The 12,607-nt window shown below is 37.4% G+C and overlaps 1 protein-coding gene across 1 annotated transcript in view; it reads right to left on the minus strand.

Annotated features, from left to right (window-relative positions):
• The window catches only part of EML6 (EMAP like 6), a 135,670-nt gene extending 124,280 nt beyond the window's left edge, over nucleotides 1-11,390 (minus strand). The window contains exon 1 of the mRNA XM_035565508.2: nucleotides 11,194-11,390. Coding sequence (XP_035421401.1) covers nucleotides 11,194-11,390 — 197 coding nt within the window. The remainder of the gene's footprint in view (nucleotides 1-11,193) is intronic.
• Between the last annotated feature and the right edge of the window lie 1,217 nt (nucleotides 11,391-12,607).

Genomic DNA, 12,607 nt, shown 5'->3' on the forward strand with positions numbered 1-12,607 from the left:
CAAAACGTTAGCCTTAGCCACAAATCAGTTTGTTGTGACCACAACTTGATCATCAGAAGTTTTGTTTGTTGGTGGTGGTTTTTTTATGAACACAGTAGGCTATCAGTGCTTAGGGTCCTACTTATGGTATAGTAGGACAATTTAGACTACTCAGAGGTAAAATTTTACAAGTTGATGCATATGAAATGAATATTAACTGCCTGACAGTGGCTTTATTACTGGTCTATCCTCTTACTCTTTAGTACTCCTAGCCCATTTTCCATTTATCCAAGGTCACTTATTAAGTGTTCGTCCTTAAACAGTATCCTACAGATTGCTTTTCTCCCCACACCCCTTTTGCTCCCAAAGATCTTCAGCCTACACAGGTGACACCATGACTCATTTCTTAAGCTACCACTGGATTTTTTTTTTTTTTTTTTAAGTGTATATACAAAAAGGAAAAAGGAAGCCAAAACCTCTTGCAGCTAGCATCAGGCCAGCTCTGTTCATGAAGGCCAGCTTTGGTGTAGCAAGCTTTGCAGTCGACAAGCTTCTCTTTGGCAGAGTGAAGGAGGCTCCTCTGAAGAGGGTGGAAGAAAAATGAACATAACACAGATGTGAAGAACCCTGAAAAATCTGTTCTTTTCACTTAACAGAAGGGAAATAAAGAGAATTAGCTCTCCTGAGCTAATTTTATTCCTAGTTTATGTCTTTTATTGCAATATAAATGTCAAATTTCCACTGAAAATAAACTGGAAATATTAATTTTCATTTGAGATCTGTGATGTAATTTATATCCAAAATTACATATGCAAAAGAGTCCCATATCCAAAAGAAGGCCCCCAAAAAAATTAAATTCCAAATGTTGTACAGAAACCAATTCAATTATAAAGCACGGGAAACGTAACAGGAGAATAAAGTGCTATGCATAAAATAATAAAAATAAGCATAATGACATTTCTTTAACAACATTATTTAACAATCTTAAAGACTCAAACCTATTTTCAAGTCTCAAAGTGCAAAAATATTCATATCCTGAGCCTATGTCCACTAATCTTAATCTTCTAAAAACATCCAGGAAGGCTCTGTAAGCTTTTGGAAAACCAACCTTTCAACCACTATAAATGTCATGTCTACGCTAAACTTCAGTGCATACTTCATTTCTTCTAGGCTTCTATATTCAAGCAAATGCATCTAGCAGGTTCCCTGAAACAGCATTACCTGAACATTCTGGTAAAACCTGTTGTGAAAACATCACTAAAGGAATATGTGCACCTCTTACGTAATAAAGTTCTATGTTCTGCCCTTTTTTTTTTTTTTTTAATGTTTAATAAATTATTTACTTTACTTGATGAACAATACTTATACACCAGACCTATGGTGTTATGTTAAACTATCATGAAACTACAGAAAGTAATATTCCTGGCTGTGATTTTAATGGGCTATCTGCTTTGAGCATCTTTTGTTAAAGGCTGTTTCCTGCAACCATGTAGCTCGGATATAATTCTTTAAAACTTGCTTCCTGACTTAAAAGTGACGTAGCCAGTGCAGGCCCAAACTAGAATGTGTCTTCAAGATCAGTCTGAAATTAGTAATTCTAGGTTAGCACCTCATTTGTATCACACTATTATGTTCTTATGCCACAGAAAAGAACCGCAGTTGCCTGAAGAGAAGTTATGTGGCCCACTCTGCCACCAGTGAAGGTGCCAGGTGCATAGACATGGGGGAAACAGAGGTACAGTAAGGCCACCTCCTAGATACTTAACTAACCTGCAAAGAGAACCATCCAGTAAAAAGCATTTCCATTATTTAGCTCCTGGAAAGAAGAAACTGCACTTTAAGCACTCTTGTAAGGAACACAACAAAGAACTCACCATCCCAAAAGCAGCTATGCCTAACTGAGATGGTTATATTTAATTCCCAGATTTAACGTTTTCAGCCTGACAAAAAAAAAAAAAAGCTTTCAAATACCTCTTTCAACAAGTGACAGCTTTCCTAACAACTCAATATAATATCCTTTTAGACTTCTGCAGCCCACACAGACAAGGCTTTCCTGTTGTCAATATTTAAAAACAAACAAACAAACAAACAAAAACTCTACCAGTAGAAGTGGATCCAGATCATATGCAGTAATCACTAATTATACGCACACAACCTTGGACCAGGAGCATGACAATTGCACATTGCAAACTTGTTTTAAAGCTGCTAAAAGAATGAGTAGCTTCACTGAGCAGCATTTCAGTGGGTGTTTGAAAAAAAAAAAAAAACACCACACACAACACTATCTAAAAAGATCAGAAAGTCACCTCAGAATCCTCCAGGAATCTGCTGCAGACCTACTATAGACTATTTTGCTATAGACCAAAATCTTGATTAAATGCAGCCATGCTAGAACATATTCAACAACAGCATAAACACAGGCAAATACTTGGCCCTACTGGCCACGTAATTTGTCACACATACATAATCACCCTTCTGCCTTCTGTCTTGCAGAATATAAGTAAAGAAAGCTCAACTTACCTAATCATAGTTCTAATACATTCCAGCATTTGGAGAACTAAGCAAAACGTTCATTTAGATTCTTCAGGAATAACTTTCAAAAACCAGGGATAGGAAAAAAATGAAGGAATCACACTATGACTGGTCAGACAGAAGCTGACTGTGCTTTCATCTTTAGTCCAACGTATCTTAAGGTATGCAGAAGAAAGTATGGTTTAACTAGTCATAGTGAAAGGATGAAATGCCGTAACTTAAATTGCGAGTTGTAATTAACTGAAGGCATGTTTTATTGCCTTTTATTTTTTAACTACAGTTAACTTAATCATTCTGAGAAAAAAAAAAAAAAAGGACATTTAAAAAAAGAGGGAGAGGGGAAAGAAATGGTACATCGTATCCTGAATTCTTCAAGAGTTCAGTTCACCTTTCCTGAAACTGTTATAAATACCCTTACTTTGCAATGAATATTTGCACGAGTTACTACCAAAGACAATATAAGAGTAAATGACATTTGCATTTTTCCTCTCTGCATAGGGAAGGCAATTTCTGAGGACTGCAAGGCAGACACTTTGTATAAATACACTACCACTTTTGACATAATACAACAGTATTACTAGTCAGCAGTTCTTTTGTAGGGCTGCCACTTCAACATTCAGGTCTGCTGAAAATAATGAAGACAATCAAAATTTCTCATAAAAATTCAGAAAAAAAATTTGTAACTAGGATTGTTAGGCAACTAAAACAAAGGGGTTACTATTTGTCTCTGAGTATAGTTTATTTCCTATTCCATTTTTGTTACCATAGTTTCAGAGTATTCCATTCTCAAATAAAGACAACCCATCTGTCTCAAAAGAAGAAACTTCAACATCAACAGAAATTATATCAATAAGATACAGTGTACCAAAGTACATTATACTGTTAGACTGTTAAAAGGAGCTTGATGTATTTTATATTAAAATCACATTAGTAAATGCAAAACACCTCAGCAATAATTCTGAAATATGAACATCAAAATTTGACACCACTAAGTCCATCTCTGACTGCTAACTTAATTACATACAGTTAGTCTTCTCAGTTAAGTGAAAAATGTCAAAGGACTGCGAAAACATACAGCTCAGAACATCACCACTACACAAGATCAGACAAATAGCAATACCTCTTTGTTTTGAGAACCACATCATTAACAAGTTGTTCTTAACAACTTACACAATCCTGTTCAGAACGTAAGGTGGTGAGAAAACTAAACCAGTAACTTCTATTTCTGGTATATTCGCATAATGTATTTAAACCTTTCCTCACATCACCAGTAACTCCAGACAAAAATACTGTAATGTTCTTCCCCGGTGCCAGGTGCACTGGCACTGAAGACGCAGCAGGGGTGAAGGATGTTTCCTTTAGAAATCTCCTGGGTTGGCTCATCATGCCATTTTTCAAGAAAAACATACAATCTATACTTGATCTGAAGTCCACATCAAGTATAGATTATAAATAAAGAAATAAATAAAGCTCCAAAGATCTCATTCCAGGGCTGCTACAAATATCACCTCTAAAGACAAATTCAAATTCAACATTTGGTAGACAAACTACAGGTAAGTAAATGTTCTTGGAGTTAAAATGTATCACAAAAAAACAAGCTGCTATTCCAAATTAAATACTTTAGGTGGAAAAAAAAGTACAAATTTTATGTGTTTGTTGTTCACTAAGGTTCCTGTGAGAGGCATCCTGCAGAAACAATATGAGTTGAAGAAAGCCTGTGGATACAACACCTAAGCCTAGTACTAACACCACTGAGGAGAATTCATTGAAATATTTATACTACCTAATAACTGTTCCAGCAGTTCATCGTTCTACAGAGGTTAACAGAAGTATTGCTGCTGTTCCTTCTCATCACCTAAGACTTTTATTTAAGAAATAACCTCCCTCAAGCTGAAAACCCTGCTTCTACTCTCAAGGAGACACTATAGCAGAGGAGTTCTCTTCTGCAATTCCATGCATAAACTAAAAATAAAATAAAATAAAATAATCCCTCTTCCATTTTCAAAGGAATTGCAACTCTTGTGTCCTTGAGAAAAAGGCTGAAGCATGGACTATAGCAACCTACACTTCCTCATCTGGAAAGTCTTGGCTGCCAACTCCTATGGTGAAGATGTAAGTAGGGCATTTGTAGTCCTTATCAAAGATGATTCTTTCTTGTCATATCCAGTTACAAACAAGTTATCCCAGACATCATTACTCTGCACTAAGTGCTGAAATACACAATTGTTTTTTCATTGTGTTTTAAAAAATATTGATGAATAGAGTTGTAATTCCTCCTGGCAAAAAAAATAAAAAAATCAAGACTTAAAATCAAGAAAGTATCTGGAAACTGCCTATATAAATCTGAAATCTGTTTAGTCAGGTTAAGAAAGACAGAAAGAATAGTTCTTGGAAGTTTACCTCTTCTATGAGACAGTTTGTGTTTATGAACTTACGTAAAAGTTAAAATTTGTACACTTTTGTAGGAAGTTCTATGGTAGAAAACAGTAATACAAAACTGTCCCATAAGTTCCCCCATCCCCATCCTTTGAATGATCAAGATAAATTCAGAATGGCTCATAACAAGGCATTTCCCTATGATTGATGGTAAATAGCAATTGCACACCAGTACCTGAAGATTCCTAGTCATCTAGATTAAAATAATAATTTAAATTTCAAGATAAACAAATGTAAGCCATGAGAATAAGGTAAAATCAGATCTCTAACTCCAAGACTCCAATATAAGATTAATGAATACCCAAACCTTGATTTTTAAAAAGACACACAGCTCTGTGTGATGAGTTTCTTCTCACAAATCCAATGAAAAAAACTTAATACACTAGCTGATGAAGGCTTAAATGCTTGTCATTTTTCAACTGTGCAAAGATAGAAATATAATAACAATCCAAGCACTTTCTGCAGAAGAATACAAGTGCTTCCTGTTTTGTTGAACAAGATTTTTCTTTTCCATTTTGATAATGAGTTAAATCTAACTAATGATTTAAATGCTCAAAGCTCTACTTGCAGTTTTTAACAACAACCATCTTTTCACTTGTCCAAACAAACACACAAACTGTGACTGGGCAAGCAGTAAATCTTTCTTATATTCCTACTACCATATCTGATGTCTCACTGGGATGTATAATGATTAGTCTGTTTAAATAATGTGGTTAAATGACAATTCTCACAGACATATTGTATAAATGCTAAACTTTTTATCTTTTTAACTAATCTGTTTTTTAAAATTATATTTGATAAGATGTCGTAACTATATATTCCACATGTCTGATGCATTAATATGGATATTTAAGAAAAATATTTATGCCAACTCACACCTCAGTAAAGGCTTAAAATCCTGACACACCATAGCAATCAAACAGAGCAAATATAAAAGCAGCCACCAGAATGTCCTGAAAGAACAGGCATTTTCCCCTGTTTTTTGAGACTGAATGTAAAAGAAGCCATAAGCTGATAAAATTAGTTTCTTTGGGGCATTTCTGGGGTGAGGATTTCCATAATAAGAAAATCCTTTAACAACCTACAGTCTCAAAACACTTTCCAAATCACTTCAGAATACTCAGATCTCAGACTCTACTTCACCCTAGCTGTTCCACAGTCATGCTTTTCAAGTTGTAATGGCTTTGCTTAGGTACCTGCATAGCACTTGCATAGGAAACACGTCTGGAAATTCTGTTGTTAAAAGTCTCGTTTGGCTTCATTGCTACTTTCCTATTTTTTTGGTTGCTATGTTTCAGCTGTCCTGCATGGGCACCTTCTGTGACTGAAGTCCAGGTTAAACACAAGCTACAGACAGTACAATTTTCCATACAATTACAAGAAATAAAAACATTAACTTGAATATCATTTTATAGGAAACAAATGCTGCAACTTGCCATCAAAAAGGTGGCAATTCTACATAAATTTGAAGTATTTTAGATCCATTCAAATAAGCACCCTCTATAAACATAAATATTATAATACAAAAATTTAAATAAAACTATTCAAGTATATTTTTGGTATTTTCACTTTGGGGGTTTGATTTGCAAACCTCTGCCATCAATTTACTTATTCCAAAATTACATTTACTATAGTCAACAACATATGACATTGCCTCAAGCAATCATATTTCTTTTTTCCCCAACTACAGAAAGACAAGAAAACAGTCACTTCCTAATATGAATCCAGCCTCTTGAAAAGAACACTTTAAAGAACAAACCAGGCCCCCAGTCACTCTCGCAGCAAAGTAAATCTCATAACTATTGGCACATCCGCATTTTTAATCTCAGCCTGTCAGCACAGTAGAAGACTTACACCAGCATACTTACGGCAATATTCTGACAAATCCTACATCGCTATTACATCGTAAGCAGCCTTACATAAACAACATGCTTTGGTATCCACAGATAATAGGCTGGCTTTCCAGGTAACATGCCCAGGCAGCAAACACCACAGAGGTGCCTGAGAAAGGGAGCAGTCTCTTGTGCAGCTCCCTGCCTTACAGGTGACTTGTTTTAAGCCAGTTAGAAAGCAAAATGTGATTTTAAAAAAAAAATTACACAATGTGATATAATGTTCATAATACCACAACATATACCACATACATACACCACAATGCATAATACCACAACATATCATACACATGAAGGTATCTGTCAAGTTAAATATAGGCGTCATATCATTATTAAGTTGTTCTTAACAACTTACACAATCTCATTCAGAATGTAAGGTAGAAACGATGAGAAACCTACTAAGTGTAGATGAAGTCTTCGATACAATGTAAAAGGTGTTCTCTCAGCGAGTTTTTGCATATCCAGGAAAACCGTTCAATATTGCAGACATTATTGGCAATGAAAACAAGGAAACATCTAATTGCTTGCTGTTATAAAAGTAATGTACAATAAGAGTAAGAAAACCTTCTGTTCTTTTGCAAGAGTTCAATTACAGTCAAAACTTATGATCCAGTCTTGCAAGCAGTAATACTGAAAATAAATCCTACACTTGCATGAATTTCACTGAAGGCAGTGACACTGCATGGATGCAACATTCTTGCTGACATGTTAACTTACAGCCATTACAATGGCCTTCTGTAAAGCCCACTTTCAAGTTAATCAGGAAGGAAAACAATCTCCATATGTTAGTATTACAACTTCCAAAACCTAATCCTGTAGAGCACAAATGACCAAATTCAATGAAAATAAGTTATGTGCGCAATGACAATCTATACTACACTTTCTATGTAAAAATATTGCAATAGCTAGACTTGGACATAGCTATTACACATCAGCTATGATGCTTCAGCTAGATCACATTTCAAGAACAAACAGAGCTACCATGCAAGCAACTTTAGGATTGCTTTGTGGTCTGTAATAAAGGCATTAGAGTAAATCGCAGGGCTCTCAACTTAGAGAAAACAGGAATATTCTGACCTTCACCACCCCTAAGCTGCTAGACTGTGCTTGACCATCAAAGATTTAAAAAAAAAAAAAAAAAAAAAAAAGAGACAGAGGGAGAAAAATAGGGTATACTTCACGCTCTTTGACTGCAAACTTCATAACTGGCAACTGGCATGCATTTTTAGGGTCCAAATAAAACTCATCAGTAGTCAGAGACCAGAACCAATTCTGTTCATTTCAACCACATGCTCTCATCCTGTTTTATAATGACAGTACTTGATAAACAATAGCATTAACTATTCACAATTAATTAATGTGCAAGAAGAATAACATTATATGATGGGAAGTAACAAAAGAATCATAAAATGCTTTAGGTTTGAAGGGGAGCTCTGGAGGGCAGCCAGTCCAACCCCTCCACAAAGCAGAACTCACTTCAAAGTTAAATTCAGCAGTCCAGAACCGTATCTCATTAGGAAGTTTAAAGGAGGATGAGCTCGGAAGTACAGCACCTTGTAGCTGCCTCACACAAGAAACGAAACACTTCAGAACTCACTTGTTCATACCCTTGTTCACACCCTGGACATCTACCTTACTAGCTGAGTGCAGTATGTTAAGCTCCTTATACAAACAGAATTTTTCATATATAAGTCTTGGAGGAAAAAAAAATCATTTCTCCATTAATCCAATAGCCTGGTCTATTTTAGCCAAAACTAAATGACGTCCAACTGCATTACTTTGATGCAAAGCAAGAGACTAGACTATTAAAATTGTGAAAACAGTGAGCATACGCTTTTACATGTGACCTTTTCACCAAGGGAAGGTATCTACTTTCATGGTTGTAGTAAACATTTTAAGGTAATGCACATGTTCTCAACCCTCTGAACAACGGGTTCATCATTTGTTTCCACAAAATAGTATTTGCTGAAAGCTTTCAACATGGGACAAGCTAATGGCAACCACTGGAAGGGTTCTGCCTGCTTCAAGGATTTATAGAATTAATGATTCTGCAATCTTTTCCAAAGTCTGCAAGTTCTACTTTTTTTTTTTTTAAATATGTTTCAAACCTCCTTAAAAAGTAGTCTGTTGGACTGAAAATACATGCACTGTTGTTTAGAAGGTAGTCTCAGGGAAATAAATTCCAACAAAAGCAGAAAAACGGGAGAATTATATTCATCTCATTCAACTCTATTGGATGCTGTGAAGCCTGAAGTGTGATAACTTAAATTCCTGCATTTATTAGATATATCAGCAATACTCATACAAGGAACCACTGACTTTTAAAGTACTGACAGTGATGGGATATTCCTCAATAAGGTCTACAAAGTGCATCAAAGGCAGAAGAGGCAAACATTAACAGATGCAAACAATAGAATATTCTAGCAACATTTTGGAGACACTTAAATAACAACTCTTTCCTTCCTTAAAACCCTTATGACAGCAACTTTTCTTGGCCACTAAAAATGGAAATCAACTGACATCTTGGGCCCTGTTCATGCTTTCTGGGACAAAACATTTCATCCTCTGCAGAAACTATGGTCATCCTAGAGAATTCTCATCTTGACCTGCATCAGAAACAAAACTCATCATTCAAAAGCATTAGTTAAACACTAACTGAACAGACAACGAATCCGCAAAACACCTGCTAATTTGAACAGGTGATTGCTAGTTTCCTTCAAAAAAAAAAAAAAAGTAGACCAGGCACAGTTAGTGTCAAAGTACAAATACGAGGCACTCACAATCTTTCTATACCCATTTTAAGCTCTAAATGTGACACTGCCAAAAGTGGTGTCCTAATATGAGATATTTTAAAAGAGAAGGCACAGAAGTTGTCCAACACAGTTGGGTTTGGCAGGGAAGCATTATCAAGTATAAAAAAAATAGTGGATATATGCAGCTGTGTCTTGACAAGTTATCTTTCTAGTATTTATTACGAATTCAAACATTAGCTCATACATACTACTCTCTATATGGATTACACTTCATATCCCCTAGAGTATCAAAAATTATGTCCCCGCAGTAAAGAAAACTTGCATTTCATGATACTGTGGATACATTTAAAATAGTCATTCCTCTTAGTTATCTGAACTACTAAGAGTCTATTTGAATAACCTTCTGGAAGCGATAACACCTTTGAAACCATGATAAACTTGTAACCACATGCACCGAATTTTCTTGAAACGGCACTGCTTTAACTCAGATTATAAAAAGGAGGAGAAAAATGCTACCAGGAGTCACAGCAGCCAAGCTCTCACTGGGAAAAGTGGATGGTTTTCTGTAAACAAGACTCCAGAATGATTATATGACAATTATGTGATTTTGTTATCCAGCGTCAAAACTCTGACTTCAGCAGATATTTCCATAGTACTACTGCATCGTTAGTCACCTGGGACTATTTTCATCAAGAAAATGCTTCATTCATGCTGAATTCAGGTGAATAGGGAGGGCAGCAGCTAGCTGTGCTCAGAGGAGTGTCATTACCATGCAACTCCCTTTATGAGGATATTCTAGTTTCAGGTTTTTGTCAGGAATAGAGCAGGAGTGGAGACAACATTAATTTTCTATTTACTGACTTCATTTCTATATTCTGAACACATTGTTTATAAGGCTATCTTGAGCTCTGGAACCACATTTTTGTTGTGCTACTTTGTGTGGTGCAATAAAATTAGTATTTCTGTAGTATGGTAATATCAATCAAATTCACTTTTTAAGCAGCAATTGAAAGAAAGAGACAAGAAATTAGCCAGATCAGGAGCAAGACCTGTGCTTTTGTAGCCATCTTGCACCAGCACACTTTGAATTATTTTGACTGGAGTACCAACAGCTCTACTTGATTTTTCAGGGAAATTTTCAGAATGGTATGTTTATGGCCAGGTTTATGGCACTCTTGTGCTGGGTGTAAGGAGAACTACACCTGCCTTGTCTAAGACATCAGAATCGGTGATATAGGTTACCAGTGCTGGGGAGATTAGCTGCTGGATCCACAGTTTTGCAGCACTGTTGCACTAAGATCTTCCCATTGCATTTTTATATAGAAATAATCTATTTTGCTTTTGGTGCAGTGCAACAGAAAAACTTACCTTCTGTGTTATTATAGCAACGTTTTGAAGCTGTGCTACAAAGATAATAATAATCAAATCTAGATACCCAGCTTTTACCCAGACAGCTGATAACAAATCTGAGCTGCTTTAAAACGACAGGTACAAGCGGAGCTGTGAGAAGCGAGGAGGGGGGTATTCCGCCACCCCTACATTCTCCTCCCTTCCTTTTAAACCCCACCCCGCCCCACCACAAGAGAAGTCAACCCCCTTACCTGATAATATCGTCGTTGTGCCCTAGGAAGAATTTCTGGCTGTGCTCTCTGGTGTTATAAACCACGCCGACTCCAGCCACGAAGTAGACCACCTCTTTGCCCGCCGTGTAGTACAGGTTGTTGCGGCACTGGTGACCCCTGTACCCGTAAACCCACTCCAGACGGAGCTGGCATCTAGGAGCTGTCCGATCCGCCATGATAACCAATCCCCTCTCCCCACAAGAACGCACAAAACCTAGCTCTGCCCCCTCCTCCCCTTAACTCCTTCCCCGTCGGGGTTTTCCCCTTTAAAACGTTAGCGGTCCGTGCCCAGCTGCCGAATCTTCAGGTGGCACTTTCCAGCGACGATCGTAAATGCAAAACGCATTCGCAGATCGGGGCTGCTACTGCTGCCGCTCCTATTGCTGCGCTGCCACCATAATCTGCTGCCGCCCAGGGCGAGCAGTCGCCGCTTCCCCGCTGCTGCGCGGCCCCGGCAACTTCTTGGGGGAGAAGGGAGACAACAAAAATACACCTACATAAACAGCAGACAGGGCTTTTTTCTTTCCGAAGGCAAAGTAACTTCTGTGCGTCACCACCACCTGCCAAAGGCTCCCTGCTGCATCTCTTGTATTGCACCTTCTTGTCTTCCTGCAAAAAGCTTCCCGGGTGTTCTTCTTGCTAAGATTTCTATCTTTGGATCAAAACTGAAAGAGAGGGGGGGGGGGAAACGGGAAAGAAAAAAACACCGTGTTTTCAAACTGCAGAATGCATGTGTATTTAAAATGCAGGGGGACTACTTTGATTGGGGGGGGAACACTGCTTGGATGTGTGCTGTGGCAGCGCTGAGTGGTTAGGGTCTTCTAAGCCTTTTCAGCAGGATCCAATGCTCTCAGTCTTCATATTAGATACTATGGAAAGAGGATTCACATACAACATCCAGAATAAATATGATAATATTACCCCATCTATCCTTATTCCCCAGAATCCAAAACTTGCTCTTTTTGGAGTCTACAGTGACTACATAATTCAGACAACTTCATGTTATAATTTCTCAGTCACAAACCACTCCAATTTGCCTTAAATTAGGGGAGCAAGAGGGGGTGATGTTGCATTCATTTTTGGATTTACTGCTGTTCATTGGAGTGGTATTTCCCAGGAACACACTTCCTTGCTTTTCTGTTTCATCTAAAGCAGGATTTGTATTGTCATTACCAGGCAAGCATAGCTGCTGCATGTTGTGGTAAGCCATCCATCGCTTTATAGTATCACTCAACAAGAGACCAAATCCAGCCCTCCAGAAACTCGGCCACGATCACAAGAAGGAGAATGCTAAATCTGAGGCGAAAACCCGACGGCTCATTCAGAGAGGTACTACAGCACAGTGCCAAATGGAAGCCAGGGATAAACTACCCACTACGAGGGTGACCCGCGT

The sequence above is a fragment of the Cygnus atratus genome, chromosome 3, assembly GCF_013377495.2.
Source record: "Cygnus atratus isolate AKBS03 ecotype Queensland, Australia chromosome 3, CAtr_DNAZoo_HiC_assembly, whole genome shotgun sequence".
Taxonomy (NCBI): Eukaryota; Metazoa; Chordata; class Aves; order Anseriformes; family Anatidae; genus Cygnus; species Cygnus atratus.